This window comes from Polyodon spathula, chromosome 12, assembly GCF_017654505.1.
Source record: "Polyodon spathula isolate WHYD16114869_AA chromosome 12, ASM1765450v1, whole genome shotgun sequence".
NCBI classification, from domain to species: Eukaryota; Metazoa; Chordata; class Actinopteri; order Acipenseriformes; family Polyodontidae; genus Polyodon; species Polyodon spathula.
In genome coordinates, this window is record NC_054545.1 from 642187 (window position 1) to 669686 (window position 27500).

At 41.7% G+C, this 27500-nt stretch overlaps 1 protein-coding gene across 1 annotated transcript in view; it reads right to left on the reverse strand.

Moving 5' to 3' along the window:
- The window catches only part of LOC121324283 (protein delta homolog 1-like), a 7811-nt gene extending 278 nt beyond the window's left edge, over positions 1 to 7533 (reverse strand). The window contains exons 1-6 of the mRNA XM_041265995.1: positions 6841 to 7533; positions 6341 to 6442; positions 5367 to 5430; positions 2320 to 2450; positions 1905 to 2046; positions 1 to 1326 (exon numbers count right to left, since the gene is read on the reverse strand). The exon at positions 1 to 1326 is cut by the window's left edge and continues 278 nt beyond it. Coding sequence (XP_041121929.1) covers positions 606 to 1326; positions 1905 to 2046; positions 2320 to 2450; positions 5367 to 5430; positions 6341 to 6413 — 1131 coding nt within the window. The 5' untranslated portion in view covers positions 6414 to 6442; positions 6841 to 7533 and the 3' untranslated portion in view covers positions 1 to 605. The remainder of the gene's footprint in view (positions 1327 to 1904; positions 2047 to 2319; positions 2451 to 5366; positions 5431 to 6340; positions 6443 to 6840) is intronic.
- Between the last annotated feature and the right edge of the window lie 19967 nt (positions 7534 to 27500).

The following is a 27500-nucleotide window of genomic DNA, read 5'->3' on the forward strand; positions in this document are numbered from 1 at the left end:
GTCAGTTAGAGAGTTTGGTTCGGATATTACACTTTCATTTGGCACAGTGTATATGAAAACAAGAGATAGAAATACTCATTAAAGCACCATACTATGAATGAATATTCATAACAGCTGTCTGACAAAATACACAAACACTGAAAACCGAGAGAATCCTGTTCCACGTTCGACTGAGCCTTCATTCACTTGCCTTGGTACTGATGTAAGACCCTGATGAATCCAGATCAGGTCACATGAGTGGAAAGACCCCTGTGGAGGTGAATCCATCAGTTTCCATGAGCCATGAGACTGAATGGTAAGATCAGAGTGAGTTGCTCCTGTCACCTCCTTCCCTGACCATGAAGGACACATTATTACAATGAGATATTCTTTAAAAACATATCTGCAGTTTGAGATACTATTCTAACCTTGCTTGATATCATGGCATTTAACTGTGTAAACAGTATGGCTCCATTTTGAGGCTGAACTGAAGTAATGAAATCTATTATTAAATAAAACTGCACAGCAAAAAGTCTTCCTGCCTGGAATATGGTACTCCGCGGAGCTCTGAAGATATTTTACACGTCATGACGCACACTTCTTTGAGGAATGGGCAGCGGCGCAGCTCAGATGGAGGTGTAATTTTTTACGTAGTTGCTCAGTTTGATTTTCTCAGGCATGATGATGTTGACAGAATGCTCTTCGCCGTTGTTTGCCTTTAAGAAGTGATTCCTCTGCTTTTTCACCAGCTGGCTGTACTTGGTGTTGGCCATCCAAGTCTCCCATTTGGAGAAGAAAACGATGCCAGTCGTGCCAAGGACCACAAGGCAGGTGAGCAAGCCAAGCACAATGAAACACACCAGCTGGCTCTTACTGAGCAGGGAGCCGGAGCTGTGCAGCGCTTCCTTCACTGTGACCTTCAGCACCTCTCGGTCCTTGTGGTGCATCATCTTGTGAAAGACATGCGAGGGCAGGCTGGAGTGCTGGGCATGACTGGGGGGCTTCACTTTATGGGAGCTGCAGGTTTTCCCAAAGAATCCTGGCTTGCAGGTGCACTGAAATCCCCCGTCCGGGCGTCCATTGCATGTCGCTCCATTCTCACATGGACGGCTCAGGCAGGGGATCACGTTTTCATTGCAGGTCTTGCCAACAAAGCCCTCAGGACAAGCACAACCGTGGTCCGAGCTGTGGTCCACACACCTTCCACCATTCATACACTGTTCAGACTCACAGCCATCTACATCTAGCTCACAGAAATCTCCAGTAAAACCCGAGGGGCACAAACAGGAAGAGTGTGGGGCAGATCCATGGGCATCAATGCAGGATCCACCATTCTGGCAAGGAGAGCTGGGAATGGAAAAAGAGAAAGGGGTTCATTCTGGCAAGCAGAGCTGGGAATGGAAAAAGAGAAAGGGGTTCATTCTGGCAAGGAGAGCTGGGAATGGAAAAAGAGAAAGGGGTTCATTCTGGCAAGCAGAGCTGGGAATGGAAAAAGAGAAAGGGGTTCATTCTGGCAAGCAGAGCTGGGAATGGAAAAAGAGAAAGGGGGTTCATTCTGGCAAGCAGAGCTGGGAATGGAATAGGAGAAAGGGGGTTCATTGTGATGAGCTAGCATTTGGTAGTTTGGGAGTTTTACATGCCTTCCTTTAGGCCAATCAAACCACACAACAGAGCACCATTATCAGTGTATAGCAGAAATGACTGTATTGTTCAAGTGTGTATTGGATGACATGGTGACATATTTGCACAGGTTAGAACACTTTTGTTAGCAAATGAGATAACTCCCTCTATTCTTGCCTACACATAGACATTATTGCATGACTCCCAGGTGCTCCTGTTTGGTAGCTGTTCCTGATGGAAAGCAACAAGTACAGAGTTATGAAGATGCTACATGAATAGCGATTTCTATCACACATAGCGTTTACCCATTGGTGTAGCAGGGTCCAGTCTTCACATGGCAATCTCTCCCTGTATATCCCTGTGCACAGATACAGATGTAACCACCATCGCCAGTCTCTATACATGTAGAGTTGTTAGAACAGGGCTTTGTATCCAACCATTTACATCCTCATCCGCCAGTCCCCTATACATGAATTATCATCATAGCATACTTTATAAATTAAATAATTATACTTTTTATTTATAAGATTAATAATAATTAATTATATTATTATTATAATTAATATAATAAAATATATTATTATTATAATAATAACATACTAACAGGCTTTAAAAGCTTTTTTGTGATATTTGCTATAAACAATATTGAAAAGCTAGTTCAATGGAACATTCATTTTTTAAATTTTCTAGTTAGAAACTGCAATGCTTGATCTCAGTTACCTATGTTACAGTGACTTCCCACCCATCCCGGGTCACAAATGCACTGCCACGGTGTAATACAGGAGCCGTGGAGACAGCCAGGGGAAGGAGCACACTGCTCACACCGCGGGCCCTGCCAGCCAGGGTTACATCTGAGAACGACAAAGCAGCAATCAGGGTTAACAGCAAATACACAGCAAGTGAAACACGCACTGTGGGGTCTGTGAATACAAATCAAACCCAGTACAATGTGTGCACTGTGGGGTCTGTGAATACAAGTCAAACCCAGTACAATGTGTGCACTGTGGGGTCTGTGAATACAAGTCAAACCCAGTACAATGTGTGCACTGTGTGGTCTGTGAATACAAGTCAAACCCAGTACAATGTGTGCACTGTGGGGTCTGTGAATACAAGTCAAACCCAGTACAATGTGTGCACTGTGGGGTCTGTGAATACAAGTCAAACCCAGTACAATGTGTGCACTGTGGGGTCTGTGAATACAAGTCAAACCCAGTACAATGTGTGCACTGTGGGGTCTGTGAATACAAGTCAAACCCAGTACAGTGTGTGTGCACTGTGGGGTCTGTGAATACAAGTCAAACCCAGTACAATGTGTGCACTGTGGGGTCTGTGAATACAAGTCAAACCCAGTACAATGTGTGCACTGTGGGGTCTGTGAATACAAGTCAAACCCAGTACAGTGTGTGCACTGTGGGGTCTGTGAATACAAGTCAAACCCAGTACAGTGTGTGCACTGTGGGGTCTGTGAATACAAGTCAAACCCAGTACAATGTGTGCACTGTGGGGTCTGTGAATACAAGTCAAACCCAGTACAATGTGTGCACTGTGGGGTCTGTGAATACAAGTCAAACCCAGTACAATGTGTGCACTGTGGGGTCTGTGAATACAAGTCAAACCCAGTACAATGTGTGCACTGTGGGGTCTGTGAATACAAGTCAAACCCAGTACAATGTGTGCACTGTGGGGTCTGTGAATACAAGTCAAACCCAGTACAATGTGTGCACTGTGGGGTCTGTGAATACAAGTCAAACCCAGTACAATGTGTGCACTGTGGGGTCTGTGAATACAAGTCAAACCCAGTACAATGTGTGCACTGTGGGGTCTGTGAATACAAGTCAAACCCAGTACAATGTGTGCACTGTGGGGTCTGTGAATACAAGTCAAACCCAGTACAATGTGTGCACTGTGGGGTCTGTGAATACAAGTCAAACCCAGTACAATGTGTGCACTGTGGGGTCTGTGAATACAAGTCAAACCCAGTACAATGTGTGCACTGTGGGGTCTGTGAATACAAGTCAAACCCAGTACAATGTGTGCACTGTGGGGTCTGTGAATACAAGTCAAACCCAGTACAATGTGTGCACTGTGGGGTCTGTGAATACAAGTCAAACCCAGTACAATGTGTGCACTGTGGGGTCTGTGAATACAAGTCAAACCCAGTACAATGTGTGCACTGTGGGGTCTGTGAATACAAGTCAAACCCAGTACAATGTGTGCACTGTGGGGTCTGTGAATACAAGTCAAACCCAGTACAATGTGTGCACTGTGGGGTCTGTGAATACAAGTCAAACCCAGTACAGTGTGTGCACTGTGGGGTCTGTGAATACAAGTCAAACCCAGTACAATGTGTGCACTGTGGGGTCTGTGAATACAAGTCAAACCCAGTACAATGTGTGCACTGTGGGGTCTGTGAATACAAGTCAAACCCAGTACAATGTGTGCACTGTGTGGTCTGTGAATACAAGTCAAACCCAGTACAATGTGTGCACTGTGGGGTCTGTGAATACAAGTCAAACCCAGTGTGTGCACTGTGGGGTCTGTGAATACAAGTCAAACCCAGTACAATGTGTGCACTGTGTGGTCTGTGAATACAAGTCAAACCCAGTACAATGTGTGCACTGTGGGGTCTGTGAATACAAGTCAAACCCAGTACAATGTGTGCACTGTGGGGTCTGTGAATACAAGTCAAACCCAGTACAATGTGTGCACTGTGGGGTCTGTGAATACAAGTCAAACCCAGTACAATGTGTGCACTGTGGGGTCTGTGAATACAAGTCAAACCCAGTACAATGTGTGCACTGTGGGGTCTGTGAATACAAGTCAAACCCAGTACAGTGTGTGCACTGTGGGGTGTGTGAATACAAGTCAAACCCAGTACAGTGTGTGCACTGTGGGGTGTGTGAATACAAGTCAAACCCAGTACAGTGTGTGCACTGTGGGGTGTGTGAATACAAGTCGAACCCAGTACAGTGTGTGCACTGTGGGGTGTGTGAATACAAGTCAAACCCAGTACAGTGTGTGCACTGTGGGGTCTGTGAATACAAGTCAAACCCAGTATAGTGTGTGTGTGTGTGTGTGTGTGTGTGTGTGAGTGTGTGTGTGTGTGTGTGTGTGTGTGTGTGTGTGTGTGTGTGTGTGTGAGTGCGTGCATGCGTGTGTGTGTGCTTGTGTGTGTGTGTGCATGTGTGTGCGTGCGTGCGTGTGTGTGTGCTTGTGTGCGTGTGCGTGTGTGTGTGTGTGTGAGTGCGTGCATGCGTGTGTGTGTGTGGGGGGGCGTTTGGTTGTGTGTTTTCAATGTAAACTCTTATTATGCTGTTTCACCTCCCCCCCCCACTAGGTCCATACTGAAAAAATGTTTCATTCTGACACCCAATTTCCCAAGCTTTTCTGGTAAGATGTATTGCCTGCAGGTCTAGCCCGTCCATTGGGACTCTGTACCTGCAAGCTACTGTATGCCGCAGGAATCTCAATCTTCATTACTGAAGACAAATACAAGGGAGGTAGGAAAGAATAGGCACACGGGGGGGAATAATGAATTATTCGCATGGGTATGAAGAAGCTTTCTTTTTACATATCATACCAATTTTTGTCATGCTGACTTCAGTACAATTATCACACAATAGTAAAATACAACGCAATGGCTGGACTTGTATGCTTTTCTATTTCACTCGCACTTTGCTGTGTGCCATTGGAAGCACATATGGAATGAAATTGTTACACAGATGAGCAACTGTGACTCACAGTTAATCTAGAACCGTGTACAATACCTGCATTCACCAGCCTCCTCGCAGACTCCGTTCATGGGGTTGCAATTAGGAGTACATTCAGCACCTGAAATAGTAATGCCATCAGAATACTACTACTACTACTACTACTACTACTACTAATAATAATAATAATAATAATAATAATAATAATAATAATAATAATAATAATAATGCTACTAACAACAACAACAACAACAACAACAACAACAATAATAACAATAATAATAATAATAATATAATAATAATAATACTAATAATACTACTACTACTACTAATACTAATAATAATAATAATAATAATAATAATAATAATAATAATAATAATAATAATAATAATACTGCTACTACTGCTACTAACAACAACAACAACAACAACAACAACAACAATAATAATAATAATAATAATAATAATAATAATAATAATAATAATACTACTAATAATAACAACAACAACAAATAATAATAATAATAATAATAATAATAATAATAATAATAATAATAATAATAATAATACTGCTACTACTGCTACTAACAACAACAACAACAACAACAATAATAATAATAATAATAATAATAATAATAATAATAATAATAATAATAATAATAATAATAATAATAATAATAAATAATAATAATAAAACGTATGACACAAGTATAGGTTTATAAGCAAATGTGTAGTTCACATTTTTCATTCATAAAAGGTTTATTGATATATAAAATTAAAACAATATTTCCAAAAAGTTACAATAACAACACGTGTTATAAAACAGTTATTATAATCAGACAACTGACCAAAGCTGCTGTTGTGTAGCATTAACAGTGTCTCACTATTGCACGCTACAGTAACCAACCAATATTGCCCTACCTATTCTGTAGCGCCACACACACACAAGTCTGTGTGCTGAAGACTACTTTCTTTTCCTGCACGTCTCCCGATCGTATCTGTAGCAGTGACGATTGGAATTGCAATCTTACCGTCGGTGATCCGGGCTGCGAGGGAGAATAAAAGACAGGCGGCGATCAACGAGCAGGGGCCACAGAAACTCATCCCGATTCTTACGTTAGCACTGCATAATCCTGCAAGAAGATGCGTATTAAGTGACAGCTGGTTTAAATCCCTTCTTAGTTATGTGATCTGGCGGACCTATCAAACAAGTAAGGTAAAGAAAACGGTTCTGCCAAGCCTGTCCATTGTCTCCAGGGTTAGGGCAAGTCGCTGCTCTAAAGTTATTGACTTCCAATGACAATACACACTTAGAAACTGGACGGGCAGTCAAATCAATGGCAGAAAAATGATCTGGTACATATTTTTAATAATTTCACATCCGGACTCCACGTCACTGTTCCTGAAGTCTAGTTAGTGTTGTGTCCTCGTATACATTATACCGGAGTTCGCTTCAGGCCGTAATTCGTCGCTTCTTAGCTATTTAAGCCTCGCTTTTTGTATTTGTATCTCATTTAAGAAAAAGCAGTACCTGTGCTGTGCTGGGAGTTCTTCTTGTTTCGATGTAGTGTTTCAAAGTATTTTCACTCCATCAAAGTGTTGGTTTCATCTTCTGTCCTGCAACAGATGTTTGACATTTTCGTTTATTAGTTTAATGCTCCCACCAAATGCGACCCCCTCTCTTCCCCGCGGGCTCCTTGTTTTTGTTAGAGCTCTTGCTGCTGAGTCTTCAACAGACGAGCTGTTTCCCCCGTGCGTCTAAAACCTCTCTGAGTTCAGCGGGGAGCTGTCCAGCGCCTCAACCTCCTGAACGCATGCGCGGCACAGAACAGGATTTGAAGTACAGTACTGCAGTTTTAATTACACCTGGGTTAAAGGCTGTACTTGATCGTTTAAAAAGATTAAAAGACGACTATATTCAAGGTGAATGCGTAATTCCGGAAGCGTATTTTACAGGATATCATTGAGAGGAAACTGTCTGTGTGGTTTTATGACGAGTCACCTACAGCATACAAAGATTCTCTGCTATGCAGAACATTATGTTCAAAGTGCGAGAAAGCGTACACAGAAAAGCGATTTCAAGCAGCAGGATGCTAAAACGCATAGCTATTAGACCCAGTCGCGTCAATGTAACATTGTGTTATCCAAAACAATAAATACAGAAATATTTCAATAAAAAAGCATAGCAGCTATTTTATTTCTTTGTATTCCAGTATTATTAGCCTGTGTATTATTATAATGTATACACCCTTACAGACAGTAAAATAATACACAAACCGTACTGACCTTAACGAGACATTTATAGAACGTTGGCTATTGTCAAATATATTTACGACCATGTGCTGTTTTTCTTTGTTTAACTCGCTCAGAGCACTGGTAGTCTTTCAACAGCTATTCAATGTATTTATTTATATATTTTTTTATTATTTGAACAATTTACAGTCAGTGTCACAACGTTACACGGGTAGATGAAGCTATACCCATTAGTCATTTCGCCATCTATTAGGCAGTTCCCGATACAGCTTGTTTACCGCATTTCTTCATTTCCACCTTCACCCGTAGAAGATGCCTACAGTAGTATGTTTTGAAAGATTGTTTCTGTTTGTTTTGTGCAGATGGTATCAGCTTCTCAAAATCTCCACCGCTCAGATTATCCTGATCAGCATGGCAAGAGGAGCAGCGAAGGTATAGTAGTGTAAATGGAAGCGCAGTGGTGAAGAGCAATGGGTTATTGCATACTGAATGCTTTATCTTTTTGTTAACTAGGATTGATGACATCATCTTTGCAACAGGGGCAAAGATAAATTGGTACAGCTCTGTGGAATCTGTCAGAGCTGTCGGCCTACACCCCCCCCCCTCCCCCATGGCAGTAGGGGGGAGTATTTCATTTCTGTTCTCTCTGCTCGGCGACTAATGCATTCAGCCTCGAACCTGAGAATCCAGTTTAATAAAAGTAAAGTCACACAAAGTGTTGCTCGTCTGGAAAATAAACCAACATTCTTGCAATCAAAAGATGAGCATTTGTTGATGAAATCTGCAGGATTGATTTGTATTTTATTTTTTTATTATTAAATAAAGTCACGTGTGTTGGCTTTAATGTATGCATTGAACATTCTGAGATAGATAGTATAGGGGAGCCTTTGGGCGCGTTCAGGGCCAGTTAGAAGATTACCGAGTCCGATACTGCAACGCCTGCCTCTGTGGATATCATTAGAGCAGGAGCCGGAGCTGCATTACTATTCACCAAGCGTGTCTGGGTTACATATCCCTTTTGCTAAGCTTTTAATAACGTCTGGTGTCTTATACATCACACTCACGCACAGCCTGCAGCATAACATTGCTGATTATCCAGTTAGGCTGGAGTCCAGATTCACGCCAGAGTAACTCGTCAGACATCCAGCTGTCATTTACGGTAAGGAAGAGCCATCCTGCGCGTGACAACTACGGGGTTCTCTGGAACCTTGCTATGGAACCCTCAACTTGTGACGGTTCGGTACAGGTCCATTGATATACAATGAGCAGCAGAGGGTTCAATACAAAAACATTATGGGTCCCATCCTTTGAATCTTTATTTGGATCCCATAATTCCATGTCATAGGTCTGCAGGATCCATTTATGAATGAAACCTATGCAACCTGCAGAACTCTGGACTTCGAGTGGCTCACCTAAAGGAACAGTGTTAAAATTTTTCTTATAGAAATGCTTGGTTGCTGAAGATACAAACAATTCTCTTTAAAGCAGGCATGCACGTACACAAAAATATGTGTGAATATCTTCTCCCACTGGTCTTGCAATGCTTGACCCTTATACATTATACATTATGCTATGCATGCGCTGTATGTACAATGCCATCACACCTGTCTATAATGACACTGCATGTGAGCAGGTGAGCACTACTTCAGAGTCACTGTTGTTTCCTTTTCTCCATACTGGCACCACGCAAGACTGTAGAACAAGTAATATTATATTCTGATTTTACAGTTGTATACAAGCTGGCTATAGCAATATATACAGCTAGATGTGCACTTCTGCTGTGAAAATGTTATTGTAATGTTGTTCTGTATTGAAATATTTTGAGACAAGCCTGCGGCTATTATTAGTTTACAAACTGGGAACAGCAATCTTAAATCCTATAGGTGAGTAATCTTACTGGACCAGCAAACATACCTTTAACAAAATAAACAAAGCCCAAATAAAACAATGTATAAAAAAACCCCCTTCCCAGGTTTGAGGATCCAGGGCATGCCCTGAAAGAGAGCGCTGTAGTGTTCCTTATTCCAATATACAATAATATGACACCCTCCTCTACTTTCACATTGTTTTTTTAGATATACTTGTAATATGTTGATGCCAGTCACCCTTAGTGTATGGTTTCCTGTTCTTGTTGGTCAGGCTGGCTCCTTTCTTTATTGGCTGGCACCAAGGACCTTTGAAGCTATGCAGGGTGATGAACCTGAGATGGAAACAATAGGCTTATGTGAGGGCTCTTGTTGGGAGAACACTCTTTTAAACAGGGTATGCAGATTCTAGATTGATTCTGTGCTAGCGGGATACTCATGGGAATGCATTACGCAAATTTCCACTCCTTCTCTTGTTCTTCGTCCTTCAGCACTTATTAATCTCCTTTTTTAATGTTCTCTTGCTTCTCTTGTTCTTCGTCCTTCAGCACTTATTAATTGCTTCAGAAGGATACTCATGGGAATGCATTAATACGAAATCCACTCCAGTGATTGCAAGTTGAATGATACTGGAACATCCTTCTCAGTACCAAAACATTATATTTCTGCATCTTAAAAAAAAAACAAATCTATCCCTGGGAATTGGTTTGTATGTTAGCCCTGTTATTGATTGTGTACCATTAGGAAAGTATCTCTCCAAACTGCTCTGGCAGATGAAGTGACATGGTGAGCTCTAATACTAAACAATACGATAGAATACAATACAATACAATACAATACAATACAATACAATACAATGCAGTACAATACAGCACAGTGCAATACAATACAAAAGAGTACAATACAGTACAGTATAGTATAGTACAGTACAATACAATACAATACAATACACGCTTTGTGTCATCACCTTGTTGCTCTGAATGATGTGAGAATGCCATTACACCAACTGTAGCTAGTTCAGAATGCCGTTGCCAGGATCCTTACCAGATGTAAAAAACATGCTCTTAACCCCCCCACACCTTCTTGTCCAGCTGCACTGACTACCTGTAAAGTTCAGGATTATGTTAAAAACTCTCCTGCTCACCTACAATGCCCTTCATCACAGGTCCTGAGTACCTCCTCAACCTGCTAACCCAGCTGTGTCCCTCCCCGCAAGCTGAGGTCCTCTGACTCTGGCCTGCTTGTTATCCTCAAGCAAAAGTGCACCACACTTGGAGAACGCTTGTTTAGCATCATGGCTGCAACTCTTTGGAACTCTCTCCCAGCTTTGGTGCGTGATGCTCCCACCGTCGCTAGCTTTAAATCTCTCTTGCTTTCCATGCTCTTTAAGCTTGATATCTGCTATTACCTGCTGTGGTGTTGTTATTATTTCATGCAATCAGCTCAAATGTTCTTCTACTTGACTAAGGGTAGGATGCCTTCTGATTTATGGCTGTCTGTTTATTAATGTTATGGAAATGATTGAGGTTGGCTGATTAGAGCTTTTTATTGTACTATTCTTGTAGAGTAACCAAGTAGGATGCAAACATATACAATACTATCAGTAATACGAATTTGTTAAATAAGAGTAAAACGTAAGTCTATGGGTCAAGATCTTCTCTAATAATTATATGCTGGTCACAGCCATCATGTTCTTAATTAAAACCTGGCAATATACATGTATAGTTTGAAAAGTCAGATCAGCCAGCATCCTAAATCCATGAGAATTTCCAACCTCTCTTGCCACGCATAGGAAACAGTGTCCAGGCATAAAAGCATGGTGAAATCGATCTACTATCCAGGGAGCAAGAATTCAAGGGGTATGGAAGGATTGTCAGACATGACTTTGAGAAATTGATAAGCTCTAACCCTCTCAGAGTCTGAGAAATGGATTTTCAGAAAGCCCAAGAGAATACAATGTTGAGCTCCAGCTCTGGTGCAGAGGTCACACTGTGATGAAATGAACTGAAATGACTCCTGAGACATATTGATAGCTACTGCAAAATAAAACCTTTTCTTTTTTTTCTTTTTTTTTACAATTCTGTTTATTAATTTTAGAAGTACAGAAAATCAAACACAAAACAAAATAAGTGCACTATTGACAAACGAGGCACCAGGCAGATTAAGATGCTGCAGGATGACAAATAGAACGAGGACATGGCACAAACTTGAAAAAGAAGATTTGGGGGTTGTCATAAGTAGAACGTTTCTTCTGTTGGAGCAAGGCAACAGTCAAAGCTGCCAGCCTTTATGCAAAAACTGTTGTGGATCAGTTAAGCACAGGTCAAAAAGCCTTGTACATAACTAACATATCTAACGGAGAATGGCACCATTCATGTTGATACAGCTTTCATATTTAATCCAGTGTTAAATACTAATTATTAGTCTTCTTGCAATGCAGTGCCTAGTTATATGATAAGGTGACATTGTAGTTATTTTCTGATAGCCAATACATCATTTATTGCAGAGATGTTCTTTTTCCTTTAGCTTTACATGACATCAGCTTGTGTACTGCCTGTGATAATGGATTGGTGTGTCTGTAACCCTATTACTTTTAGCAGTGGTCTCAGAAGATTTTGGAGGATTGGGTATACTATGACATCCAGCTAAAATCCATGGGAAACTCTAACAAGATACACTGACGTGACAAATGGTAGCAGTACGCATGCTAAAAATTCATCTGCTTCATGACTGATAACCGTAGAGAGAAAGTGACAGTTCACCGCTTCAGCTTTCTTTTCTTCATTGTCTTGTTTAAGAAATGATGTGGTACCTCTTAAAACAGACAGAGTTCATCTCTAGATGGCACCGTGTAAACTAAATTACCTAGCCTCGAGCTGCTTAAATAATACAAAATAAGAAAATAATGAACTAATTTGTTATTCTGGTATTTATTCTTGATCAGAAAAAAAAAACATAAAAAAGCTGTCCCTTAAAATGGACTCTTTGGAATCAGAACTGTTTGAACACAAACTTTTTCAAATTTTAATATAGTGTTTCTTATTGCTTATCACAAATCACTTCTCTAATTGTATAACAGAACACGTTTTTAAATGCAACATGATCACTTCCATAGCGCCCGAAGTATTTTAAGGGAGTCTGGTCATGTTTGCAATGATGCTGGGAAGGCACGGACGCTGTGTTGAGTGTTGCTAAGCAGACCCACTGGTTTGCTGCTCATGTGATACCGTGCACACTCTGATCTCACAGTGTTTCACCATGCTGCCGAGCCGTTAGATCACATTTCATTGCTGTCTGTATTGTGATAGCATGTGGATTTCAATCACTGATCACCTGCATGGATTGCTGTCAGGATCCTGTGGATTCCACTCTCCATCTTCTCACCTTCCATATGGCTGATTCACAAGATAGACTTTCCTCTTTGAGCAGAGTGAAAAATATATCTAGATATAGATACAGTATTACAAATGCTTTCCATGTGCTTTCAGGGTGCGGAAAAAAGAAAAAACTGCTACCTCTGAGCTCCCTTTAGGATTGTACTGCACTGTCTGACTCATAGGGAATAATTATACAGCCGTTTCTAATGTACCGCACTGTCTGACTCATAGGGGAATAATTATACAGCCGTTTCTAATGTACCGCACTGTCTGACTCTAGGGGAATAATTATACAGCCGTTTCTAATGTACCGCACTGTCTGGTAGGGGAATAATTATACAGCCGTTTCTAATGTACCGCACTGTCTGACTCATAGGGGAATAATTATACAGCCGTTTCTAATGTACCGCACTGTCTGACTCGTAGGGGAATAATTATACAGCCGTTTCTAATGTACCGCACTGTCTGACTCATAGGGAATAATTATACAGCCGTTTCTAATGTACCGCACTGTCTGACTCATAGGGGAGTAATTGTACAGCCGTTTCTAATGGGTTTGCTATAAGAGGCCAGTGGTTCCAATCTGCCTGTCGTAGGGGAATCATTAGTGGTTTGAGAAATCTGAGTTTTGAGTTGGATTGGCATTAAAATGTATATCTGTAAACCGGGGGATAAAATATAGGTAACACTTTAGTTTAGAGATCCGATATAAGTTATTATAAACAATATCTGTAAACATTTTGTTAATTATGCTATTAATAATGCTTTTATATGATTAGAAATAATAAGACTATTATTAGACACATTTGCCTGTTTGAGAAATCTGAGTTTTGAGTTGGATTGGCATTAAAATGTATATCTGTAAACCGGGGGATAAAATATAGGTAACACTTTAGTTTAGAGATCCGATATAAGTTATTATAAACAATATCTGTAAACATTTTGTTAATTATGCTATTAATAATGCTTTTATATGACCTGTCTGCCTGTCTGTCTGTCTGTCTGCTAGTCTGTCTGCCTGTCTGCCTGCCTGTGTCTGTATGTCTGTCTGCCTGTCTGCTGTCTGCTGCCTGTCTGTCTGCCTGTCTGCCTGTCTGTCTGCCTGTCTGTCTGTCTGTCTGCCTGTCTGTCTGCCTGTCTGCCTGTCTGTCTGTCTGTCTGTCTGCCTGTCTGCCTGTCTGTCTGTCTGTCTGCCTGTCTGTCTGCCTGTGTCTGTATGTGTCTGCCTGTCTGTCTGTCTGCCTGTGTCTGTCTGCCTGTCTGTCTGTCTGTCTGCCTGTCTGTCTGCCTGTCTGTCTGCCTGTCTGTCTGTCTGTCTGTCTGCCTGTCTGCCTGTCTGCCTGTCTGTCTGCCTGTCTGCCTGTCTGTCTGTCTGTCTGTCTGTCTGTCTGTCTGCCTGTCTGCCTGTCTGCCTGTCTGTCTGCCTGTCTGTCTGTCTGCCTGTCTGCTGTCTGTCTGCCTGCTTGTCTGCCTGTCTGCCTGTCTGTCTGTATGTGTCTGTGCCTGTCTGCCTGTGTATGTGTCTGCCTGTCTGTCTGTCTGTGTCTGTCTGCCTGTGTCTGTCTCGGAACATACTGCCTGTCTGCACTACACAGACGGACAGACGTGCCTGTACCGGACTGTACACAGCCTGACAGACTTTGACTGGTCACCTGACTGACTGTGCCCTGTCTGCCTGTGACTGTCTGACTTCTGTCTGTCCTGTCTGTGTCTGTGTGTCTGTCTGCCTGTCTGTCTGTCTGCCTGTCTGTCCTGTCTGTCTGCCTGTCTGTCTGCCTGTCTGCCTGTCTGTCTGCCTGTCTGTCTGTCTGTCTGCCTGTCTGCCTGTCTGCCTGTCTGTCTGCCTGTCTGCCTGCTGCCTGTCTGCCTGTCTGCCTGTCTGTCTGCCTGTCTGCCTGTCTGTCTGCCTGTCTGTATGTGCCTGTCTGCCTGTCTGTCTGCATGTCTGTCTGCCTGTCTGCCTGTCTGTCTGCCTGTCTGTCTGTCTGCCTGTCTGCCTGTCTGTCTGTCTCTGTCTGCCTGTCTGTCTGCCTGTGTCTGTATGTGTCTGCCTGTCTGCCTGTCTGTCTGTCTGCCTGTGTCTGTCTGTCTGCCTGTCTGCCTGTCTGCCTGTCTGTCTGCCTGTGTCTGTATGTGTCTGCCTGTCTGCCTGTCTGTCTGCCTGTCTGCCTGTCTGTCTGCCTGTCTGCCTGTCTGTCTGTCTGTCTGCCTGTCTGTCTGTATGTGTCTGTCTGCCTGTGTCTGCCTGTCTGTCTGCCTGTCTGTCTGTCTGTCTGCCTGTCTGTCTGCCTGTGTCTGTCTGTGTCTGCCTGTCTGCCTGTCTGTCTGCCTGTGTCTGTATGTGTCTGCCTGTGTGTATGTCTGTCTCACTAATTGAATGGGGTTGCTTTGTTTCTGTAGTACAGTTATTATACACTTTTGCCATTGTTTTTGTGTTGCTATTGTTAATAAGCACTTATAACAATAATAACTTATAATGAGCCCCTCCTTACCTACCATGATGGAAAAAAAGGGTTGCTGTCACTCTGGCTCAAGATTGTAACGTCCAGTCTGAAGCTTTGAGCTTCCTCTCAGTTTAGGGCTGCTGCTCCCTTTGTAATATACCTGAGCTGTTAACCCCAGTGCTCTCCCTGTCACCCAACACACTTCACCCTATTAGTAATAAAAGAGAAAGAAATCAGAAAAGAAAATGCACAGAGGTCTATTCAACTCATCCAAACAGTGGCAGATCTAATAGCCCCACTCTTTAAATACTAAAATAATCCTGACCTTATATGCTTTTAAAGGCAAAAATACACTGAGGAGATTCGTGCACACTGTAGCAATGTTATATTTCTCAAAGTATCCACTCTGTTTCTTGAACAAACCAAATGGAAATAAATATCAGAGAGATTTGCTTTCTGTGCAGTGTCAGAATTGCAATGAGATTTGCTTTCTGTGCAGTGTCTAATTGCAATGAGATTTGCTTTCTGTGCAGTGTCTAATTGCAATGAGATTTGTTTTCTGTGCAGTGTCTAATTGCAATGAGATTTGTTTTCTGTGCAGTGTCTAATTGCAATGAGATTTGCTTTCTGTGCAGTGTCTAATTGCAATGAGATTTGCTTTCTGTGCAGTGTCTAATTGCAAAGAGATTTGTTTACTGTGCAGTGTCTAATTGCAATGAACCTCAGTCCATTAGAAGTGGGCTGGTGTACATTACAATACAGTAGCTCCTTTTTTGTATGTGGTGTAAAAAAACATTTTAGCTTTAATTATGAACAAACTTAATTTGTGATTTAAATGGCAAAACACTTGGAGTGTAGGATGTGCCCTATAGCCTGGAGATCGCAGGTTCAAATCCAGGCTCTGTCACAGCTGACCGTGATTGGTGCTTCCCAGGGGTTAGCGCACAATTCGCCGAGCGCTGCCTGGGTAGGGAGGGCTTAGGTTGACAGGGCAATCCATGGTTCATGTGGCTGATAGGGCACTGGAAGCATTCAGATCTGTGTTGTCCTCCGGCACTATAGGTCTGATGACTTCGCTGTGGATCTGCATTGCGAAAAATGATGGCTTGGCAGGAACATGTTTCGTAGGATGCCTGTGTCAGCCTCCATTTCCTGAGTCACCGGGGGGTTGCAGCGGTGAACTGGGATAAAAATAATAATTGGGCATTCCAAATTGGGGTGAAAACTCGGTTAAAACCATTGGCAACAACTAAATTAAAAAATAAATAATAAATTGAAAAACACTGCGCAAAGTATTTTTGTTTTGCTTTGCTAAAATTATTGTGTATTTTCTTGAAAATCAATAAAAAAAAGAGGTTGCACCTGTATAGAGATTTACAGTAATATAAAATCACAGTTCAAAGATCGACTGCAAGCAGTATTGTCATCCAGCTGGACTCGGGTGTACATGAAGTGGACTCTCAGACAGACTGATCATGAATCAATGCGTTGTGTATCAGGACACGCAGATCTGTTGAATCGGCTCGTGTGCGTTTTCTCACACAGGTCCGTCAGAAGGAGGGATGCATGCTAAGTATAGATCCAAAACTAAACTCAAATTGTGCAGTTATGAAAGGATTTCTAATAATTGAACCAACCTCAATATACGAAGACACATTTGCAGTTTCAGGATGGGTGTCAAACAGAGCTGCTGATATGCATCCAGTCAAGGCACTTGAGAGCAATGTATGTGCAGTGTCTCTCTCTCTCTCTCTCTCTCTCTCTCTCTCTCTCTCTCTCTCTCTCTCTCTCTCTCTCTCTCACTCTCTCTCTCTCACTTTCTCTCTCTCTCTCTCATGAAAGTGAGCTGACAGATTTTGCTGGAAAATTGAGAGATTTCCACAGACAGCAATAACCATTTAATTGGACTTGGAACAGGTAAGGGCCTTTCCTATTCGCAGGTGTCGTTTTAAAATCTGGCCAAGATACTCATAGCTATTATTCATACCAAAATATTTTGTGAGGGAATTTTGCACCTGACGGCTGTCTTCTATCAATGACAGTAACGCTCCCCCCCCCCCCTTAATCAGCATAAATCACCTTACTGCCCTGGAGGGCAATAGCAGTGGACGCTTAGAATTTACATTGAGTTTTGAGTGGATATTGGATTTTCCAGAAATATCTGGGTCATCATGGTTTAAATTAAACCAGCCATTGAGTTCTGCTAGCGCACCCGAGCACAAAACCCTTTCTGCAAATACTTTCATATTGTTGGAATTATTCATAAACCCTGTAAATGTCTCATTTTGCATGGCATAAATAAGAAGTGAACTGACATACAATTATGTGTTTCCTCTCTACCGAAATGCAGGCCCATGCTGATGAGCAAGCAGGAGCTGTGCAGTAGGGATGTGCATTCATCATACTCATTATCCATTGCTGGAGATGTTAAAACTTGGATAGCAATTACAAGAGAAAAGCAAGCTTACCTTGACATGAAGCATATTTCAGAAATCTTGTTTAAATATTGTATGCTAGCCATCCCTGGGTAAATATCAGGTCTCCCTGAACTTAGTATCGGAACAGCTCCAGGCAGGCTTGATTCTGTTGTTACTGAATCAGGCAGTAGTCATTTATATAATCATACAATATCCACATGAAGGGTCCAATTCATCTTTCAATGGATGATTAATGTACAAGAGTGGGAAAACAGGCCAGAGCACAGAATATTTTGTAGTTTTTTTTTATTCTGTTTTTTTTATGGCAGAAATCAATTTACTCTCTCTACAAATAATGATTAATCCTACAATCCATGCAATTAAATTTGCCATGTCGGTGGAGCCCATTGAGAAGCGTGTGGCAATGTCCCAGGCAGGCGAGAGTATGTGGACTGCTAGCTCAGGAGGATTACTCCACATAGCCCTCTGCACATGGCATGCATTTAGTAATTAAACAGGCTGATTGGCAGGGTGCTGATGACACTTGATTTATAAATAAATGGTGAAGCATGTGAGCTGCCCGTGTGCATGCTGGATTGCTATTCCGTGTGCATGCTGGATTGCTGTTCCATGTGCATGCTGGATTGTTATTCCTGGATTGCTATTGTGCATGCTGGATTTGCTGTTCATGCTGGATTGCTATTGTGCATGCTGATTGATTCCATGTTCATGCTGGATTGCTATTCCGTGTTCATGCTGGATTGTTATTCCGTGTGCATGCTGGATTGCTGTTCCATGTGCATGCTGGATTGCTATTCCATGTGCATGCTGGATTGCTGTTCCATGTGCATGCTGGATTGCTGTTCCATGTGCATGCTGGATTGCTATTCCATGTGCATGCTGGATTGCTATTCTGGATTGCTATTCCATGTGCATGCTGGATTGCTATTCCATGTGCATGCTGGATTGCTATTCCGTGTGCATGCTGGATTGCTATTGTGTGCATGCTGGATTGATGTGCATGCTGGATTGCTATTCCGTTCCATGTGCATGCTGGATTGCTGTTCCATGTGCATGCTGGATTGTTATTCGGTGTGCATGCTGGATTGCTGTTCCATGTGCATGCTGGATTGCTGTTCCATGTGCATGCTGGATTGTTATTCTGGGTGCATGCTGGATTGCTGTTCCATGTGCATGCTGGCCTGCTATTCAGATATTGCACTGGGATGCACATCACCAATACCGCAACCCGTAGAATGTCTTGGTGTCCGCGAAGCCGGATTCAGAACACCACCACCGTGTTTGGGGATTACTCTGGTTTAGGTCAATTTACTTTCACTGGGCTGCTCAAAGTTTTCCAATCATCAAGTTAACACTTCTCTAAGTGAAAGATAACGTAACGTTACCCTCAACCTGAGCCTGAGCTGAATCAATTCATTCTATCTAAAAACCTCGGTGAAACTGGATTCTGAACTCTGTTCATATGCCTAGTAGAGTGTGGATCATCATCATCATCATCATCATTGCATAACATGGGCTGGCCACCAGGTGACTAGTTCTGCCCATCATGGAGGCTATCAGATTGCATTCTTTGTGTTCTCTCCCCTAACAAGTGAAGAGCAGCAGCACTGTGGGGAAGTGCATTTAAAACAGGAATCTGCAATCATTGTACAATCCAGAAATAATCCACAATCACCTCCAGGCTCTGTATTGCAGACAGTTAAAAATAATATGTTTTAAAATCTTAAACCAAAGGAAATAACTGCATGACTGTCTGATAGCATCACTCCTACAAATAATTGCAAAGTGTTGGCACATATGAAAAAGGCCCATAGCTAATTTATTTTATCTACAGGTACAGTACAGGAAAATTAATGTCATGGAGTGATTTTGGGACAACTGTCTGGTTACATTAAAACACAAAAACCCTAACTTAATGTTGTCTGATCAATGAACCACTAAATTCAGTCATCCTATTAAGAACATAAGAACATAAGAAAGGTTACAAATGAGAAGAGGCCATTCCGCCCATCTTGCTGGTTTGGTTGTTAGTAGTTTATTGATCCCAGAATCTCATCAAGCAGCTTCTTGAAAGATCCCAAGGTATCATCCCAATAGAGTTTGGAGTCAAGGGTCAAAGTGGCTGTATCATGACATAAAGTTGATTAGTGGAGATATTAAACAGGTGGACTGAATTGAACTGTGAGATGGAGTTGTTTCTGTGAACAGGTCTCTGAATTGGGGTGGGGAAGATGCCTCTTCCTACACAGTGTAATTAAGGTTGGGATGAAAGCCCTTCCTTTGCTACACAACCTTCATAAGATATACATTTCCATAATGTAATTCTTGTTGGCGTCTTGTATTGCTTTCGCTTATGCCATTCATCTGCTATGCTTTATTCAGTAACCCTTTACATTGAGTGTCTCTAATTACTGTGTATTTGCATAGTAGTTACTTAGTAGATACATGTGTACTTCCACACAATGACAGTGTTTTCCACGGCTGATACCTTCGCGTCCCGTCCTGTGTCAGCGTTCCACTGCTACACTCCTCCACATTCTCAATGCAGCAACAAGCAGCCCCCCGAGGGCTCCCCTAATGAGATGGCCAGGGAGTGAGCAGCACTGACTCAGAGACTCAGCCTCTGTTCATCATACAGTCCCAGTCAATATTTATCTAGCTCTGCATATATATATATATATATATATATATATATACACACACACACACACACACACACACACACACACACCATATTATTCCTTCATTTTCCATTCTCAACAATGAAGTTAGGGTTTAAGTCTTCTGGGAGTCTCTGGTAGACAGAATCACAAACTGAATATTTATGACCAATGTTTTATATAAGAAAGTGGGTGTAATTTATTTCTTGACTGACATTAAAGATGGGATTGTATTGTTCATTTCAGTTCAGTTCATTTTCATTTCACAGTTAAAGCTAAAGCATGAGTTTCCCATAGTATAAGCACAGCAGTGTAATAAAGCATGGGGAAGCACAGGAAGGCATGGGGAAGCATATGGAAGCACGGGGAAGCACGGGGTAGAACGAGGAAGCATAGGGAAGCATGGAAAAGCATGGAGAAGCACAGGAAAGCAGATGGAAGCATGGGGAAGCATGGAAAAGCATGGGGAAGCACAGGGAAGCAGACAGAAGTGTGGAGAAGCATGGGGAAGCACAGGGAAGCAGACAGAAGCATGGGGAAGCATGGGAAAGCATGGAGAAGCACAGAGAAGCATGGGGAAGCACAGAGAAGCAGATGGAAGCATGGGGAAGCATGGAAAAGCATGGGGAAGCACAGGGAAGCAGACAGAAGCATGGGGAAGCATGGGGAAGCATTAAAGCCACATAGCGGTACAGTAAAGCACATTCAATTACATGGTAAACTATGGCACATCCATAGTATACAAGCATGGGGGAAACGTGTAAAATTACAGCTGTAGACTTTTGGAAATGCAGAACGTTATATTTCTGCCAGATTCAACTGAATTACCAGGTTGAAGAAAATGAAGCTTACTGATTCATAAACATTTGTTGAAAAAGTTAATGAATTTGATATATTCATGCAGGGGTTTAATGGATGTGAAAACACATTCAACCCTTTACAGTGGGGTGATAAATCTTCCTTTTGAATTGTGGGTGAGTGTCAGAATGGCATTCATAAAAGATGTTTTATTTCTCTCCCTATTAATTCAATAGAGTAATTCTTTCAGTAATCGAGCACATTTCTAATTAAAGATAAGACATGAAAGACATTTCCATATCTCAAAGCACCCAGCCCGACATGACCAATCCCTTCCCATGTCTCAAAGCACCCAGCCCGACATGACCAATCCCTTCCCATGTCTCAGAGCACCCAGCCTGACACAACCAATCCCTTCCCATGTCTCAGAGCACCCAGCCTGACACAACCAATCCCTTCCCATGTCTCAAAGCACCCAGCCTGACACAACCAATCCCTTCCCATGTCTCAGAGCACCCAGCCTGACACAACCAATCCCTTCCCATGTCTCAGAGCACCCAGCCCGACACAACCAATCCCTTCCCATGTCTCAGAGCACCCAGCCTGACACAACCAATCCCTTCCCATGTCTCAGAGCACCCAGCCTGACACAACCAATCCCTTCCCATGTCTCAGAGCACCCAGCCTGACACAACCAATCCCTTCCCATGTCTCAGAGCACCCAAGACACAACCAATCCCTTCCCATGTCTCAAAGCACCCAGCCCGACATGACCAATCCCTTCCCATGTCTCAGAGCACCCAGCCTGACACAACCAATCCCTTCCCATGTCTCAGAGCACCCAGCCTGACACAACCAATCCCTTCCCATGTCTCAGAGCACCCAGCCCGACAAAACCAATCCCTTCCCATGTCTCAGAGCACCCAGCCTGACACAACCAATCCCTTCCCATGTCTCAGAGCACCCAGCCTGACACAACCAATCCCTTCCCATGTCTCAGAGCACCCAGCCTGACACAACCAATCCCTTCCCATGTCTCAGAGCACCCAGCCTGACACAACCAATCCCCTCTCATGTTGGAGGCTAATTAAGATGCATTCTGTTCCAATGTTCTTCTTACATTTTAACCCTTTTTATGATCTCAATGGGGGCTTTCTTTAAACAGTGTAAGGATCAAAGCCAAACCCTTTTCTTCAGGATTATCCTTGAATCACATTAGTAAAAGGCCAAGACTAACCTTTAGAAATCACTTAGGATTGAATTAGGCAAGAAAATGATTCAGACAAAAGAAAGAAGGCACACACAGGAGTTTAGAAGATTACATGGAGAAGACACTCCTGAACTAAAAGGGGACATAGATTTAGGATGAAATGCAAAAAAATCATTAGATATATATGCAAAGGATGTGCATGTTCTCAGAATTCACTTACCACAGGTAACGCCTGTCTGCAGAGTATGCAGGGGAGGGTTCAAACATGCACACGTAATTAATGTGTTATGTACTAGCACTCCCTTTACTGAATAAAACAGTTTCATTACTCATCTTATAATGCTGTCATTCTTTCTCCCTTTGATGTCTTCAGCAGTAAACATGGTCCACATTATTAGCACACAGTCTCACTGGAAGAACAGTGAGTGCATGCATTCCTGAAGAACATGTGCTTTCAGATGTATTGATAGACAGCCCCTTTAACCCTACAGCGCTTGTGGGCTGATTATCATTTTAAGACAAATAAAAAGCATGTCTGAGGCAGCCCGTTCAGAACAACACTGAGGCAGTCAGCCACAGCAGTTATTATCACCTTGCCATTTGTATTGATGGACGGTAACCACAGTAAAACTACTGCAATGGTATAAACCCAGGAATGAGCTGTTGGGTTATTGTTCTGAGTCGTATCTTGCTGGTTCATGGCTTTGCTTTGCATTTGCTTTGCTCCAGTGCTACCTCAGCTTTGTAAAGGGGAAGGGGGAGTTCTGTTTGTAATGAAATGTATGATTGAGCCTTGCTCTTCGGATCGCCCCTGGATACCCTCATAAACTGGAATGGCATGCATAAGGGTCAATGTCTAATACAGCAGTGTATTTTTTCATTCAATTTTCTTTTCATGGGCTGCTCTTTTATTGTAACAAATCTGAATTTACTTCCAGCTGAGTTGTTTGCTGGCTACAATCCCAACAAACATCACTCTTTTAAAGCAGTCTGCGAATTGTAACTGAAGTTTTCTTACTTCCGGGAGCTTTGCCAGACAGGAGCTGACTGCAGATGAGTGTGGCGTACTCTGTGCATCACTCATGGGAGCTGGAGCAGGTCTCGTGAGGGCGTCTGCCGCGTATGATTGGTTCAGAAACATTTTTTAATTTTAATGGCTCACAATGTGAGATCTACAGACCTCTTGACGCACACACACACACACACACACACACGCACTCACACACGCATGCACGCACACACACACCATGGTGCAAAAAAGGCATGCATGCAACACAAAAATGACTTATTTGAAAGGATTTATCTTTAACTTAAAGTTAACTTTCATCCTTTGAAACTGTTGCAACAAAAAAAAATATAGGAAAGAAATTTTTTTTAAAGTTAAGTTTCATAACATCAAACAGCTGTCAGAAGCTTAAAGCTTATTTGCGAGACATCCAAGTTGGATTTGTTGGCTGTCAAGAAAATGTAATTATAGATCAGAATTGAATGACTCTGAACAGGAATATCCTCCCTGTCCTCCATGAATACTGAACTGATCTAAGCTATTCACCTCTAAGTGCTTCTTTTTGTTATTCTGTTTTATGGTTCGTTAAACTAAAATAATAAAAGATTCTCCAGCTGATCAAGGGAGCAATCCTTTGAGATTCAGCATGGCTGAAGGTCTATTTGTTTAAAAGTGCTCTTGTGGAAAATTACCTTGTGTTGCCTGCTGTGACAGTCTTATCTAGTTCAAGATGCGACATTGAAGCTGAGAGCTGCAGCCCATCTCTGCAGTGACTTTTAAGAAACTGCTCAGTGCTGTCACTGCATTTCAAGCATCATTTAATCAGTTCATGCAAATGTGTTTGTTTACCAGTAATTCAGATTGTTGTTGTACATGAATTAACACAGGTGTGCATGACTGATTCAGCACATTCATGTCTTCAATCTACATGTATTCATTACCAACAGGCCTTGGTTTTGTAATGGGGCAAATAATGACATCCCCTTTCCCAGAAACAGCAATTATTTTTTCCACAAATTGCTGCACACATACCTCCCTAAACTCTTGGTGAAGTGTCTTTAGAAAGGCTTCCAATTACAGTGAGCTTTAGATAAGGAAAAAGCTGCTGCTCCTCTTCAAAGCTGAACAAGTTACATACCTGCTAATGAAACTCACACAATACATGGTACATATGCATGTATTCACTACAGTTGACATAAGTTGTTTTTTTTCTTTTTAACTGAAAGTAACCAGAGTTTTTCAGTTCATTAAATATTTGGGTCTTATCTTTTTTTTTTTCAACGTACTAACAAAAAAAAGTATACTCATAATTTGTTTAGCATGTGCAATTGTATTGCATTTGTAGTGTCTTTAAAGTTATTATTATTAGTAATACTGTATTAGTGATCATAGCAGTATTTACCATTATACATTTGCTCAATGATTTATGAATTTGCAATTCTTTTAGAAACTAGACATTCAATCTGCTTTTGTTATTAGCTTATGTCACTCATTTCACTGTGTTTTCACTGTGCTTACCCATAGCACACAACAGCAGATAACGAATCACAGCCTCTCTAGTCATACCCATTTCACTGTGTTTTCACTGTGCTTACCCATAGCACACAACAGCAGACAACGAATCACAGTCTCTCTAGTCATACCCATTTCACTGTGTTTTCACTGTGCTTACCCATAGCACACAACAGCAGACAACGAATCACAGTCTCTCTAGTCATACCCATTTCACTGTGTTTTCACTGTGCTTACCCATAGCACACAACAGCAGACAACGAATCACAGTCTCTCTAGTCATACCCATTTCACTGTGTTTTCACTGTGCTTACCCATCATTTGTTAACAATGATTGTTTGAGGGATGTTTGAAAGTGAGTTTGATGTGAACTCTTAGTAAAGAGTGATTGTTTGAGGGATGTTTGAAAATGAGTTTGTTAATTTTTTAAAACCGTATGCATTCTGCAACACTCTACAAGTGGAAAGAATTGAAGTGGATTGTTTAGGAATTATGATACATTAACTGAAATGAGACTTGATACAGACTCCACGTGCTAACACTCTTCATAAATATGCATTTTCCACATTAAAAATCAAATCAAATTCAGTTTTATAGATCTATTAATTACATTTCAATTCCCAGGGCCAATTATATAAATAATTTTGCATAAAACTGCATTCAAACAAATCTGTTCTTTCTATAAACAGAAGAAAAATCCTGATTTATTAGTATCAGGGGAGCTGTGTGTGTGTGTGTGTGTGTTTTAAAGAATATGTAATAAATGATTTATCTTTCTGAAGTGGGTCAGACTGAGGTCTGATCCACAAACACTGTGTGAAAGATAATTGGATAAGATGACACGAGCTGTTCAAGTGCTCTCTTTCTATTTTAATGAGGCATCTGCCTGAGGCTGCACAAATCCTGGCCCTAGAGGCTGCTGTCAAACCTCACCTGACATGTTCTGTGCGCGAAGTGGAAGCCAGTATCAAATCAAGAATGATATCGAATTTGGAGGTCACTGTTTCTTCTTGAATTTTTGGCCACATGTGTCTTTTGTCTAGAGAGGCAAGTTGATTCTCCTTTTCTGTTGATCAGCTGGAACCTTCAATTACATTATGTAAGGGACTATGTAAGGGACTTCTTTCTTTACAAAGTCATCCCTGCAGTTCGTAAAGCACGGGCTTCATTCTTGAAAGGGTTTATTCTTGAACATGTTCCATCTGACTCAAGTTGCCTTTATTTGAAAAAAAAAATGTATTACAATGTATTGACTTTAAACATTATAATAAAATATATCCTTTAAGCAAAATGATTCCCGCTGGACAATAGTGGAAATGCTGTGGTAAAGCATGCCCTTACAGAAATCACAGTGAGCAGAATGCACATCTCTGTCAGTGCCTAAAGTAATTCCTGATGAGCTCTGCTGCCTCCTGACGAGCTCTGCTTCCTGATGAGTTCTGTTTCCAGATTATCTCTGCTTCCTGATGAGCTCTGCTGCCTCCTGACGAGCTCTGCTTCCTGATGAGTTCTGTTTCCAGATTATCTCTGCTTCCTGATGAGCTCTGCTGCCTCCTGACGAGCTCTGCTTCCTGATGAGTTCTGTTTCCAGATTATCTCTGCTTCCTGATGAGCTCTGCTGCCTCCTGACGAGCTCTGCTTCCTGATGAGTTCTGTTTCCAGATTATCTCTGCTTCCTGATGAGCTCTGCTTCCTCCTGATGAACTTTGCTTCCTCCCAGTCAGTTCTGCTTCCTCGTGATGCACATATTAGGACAATGGAATGCAGGACACTTCATCTGGTTTTAAAATGGAATATTAATTTTCAATGGTGTTGCATGTGATCACACAGAATGCAGCATTGAGAATTCATAATCTCTCCTTCGTCTGGTGACCTGCTCTCCCAAACCTTGTGAACTGAAAGCAATAAACTTCCTGTGTTCTTCCTGAGCCCCAGCAATGTTCAATGCAAATATAGTTATTTCATAATAGTAATAACAACGGTCTAGTCTTAGCAGGGATCATTCCTTATCTGATATTATTGATGCTTTGAGCCTATTCATCTCTCCTCTAGAATAAATCACCTGACATAGAGACACAGAGCCTTCAGATGGCATGTAGCAGATATCCCTCATCTTTTCTGAGCTAATCAATTTCAACAACATCCATTTAGAGAACAGTATTTTATTGAATTAACCTCTCATCAGTGTGCCGGAGGGACATGATGATGCTGAATTCATATCATAAAGGAGCTGAACTTCGTTCTTAGGTCATTATCTGTTAAGAGAGCCTGTCTCAATTGAATTTTCCATTTATTGTAATGGACGTGTTCTTCAGGATCTCTCCCTGAAGGAATAGTGTTTCCTCCAGGGAAGTTATCGATAGCTTTCTCTGATAGATTGGTCAATAAGGTATAAAACCATGAGAATAATAAATAAGCCTGTTTGTTTTGAATCAATGAATACAGAAGGAGTCAGCCACAGGACACACAGGAGAAATGCAAATCCAGCTGAGGGTACAACAGCCACTTATAATCCTTCACATGAGATGAAATTCATGAAAACCTGGATATTCTGGAGGTGGTAGTACATGTGGACATCTGTCGCATTCAATACCACTTTACATGAAGATTCTCTAATTACCGTGTATC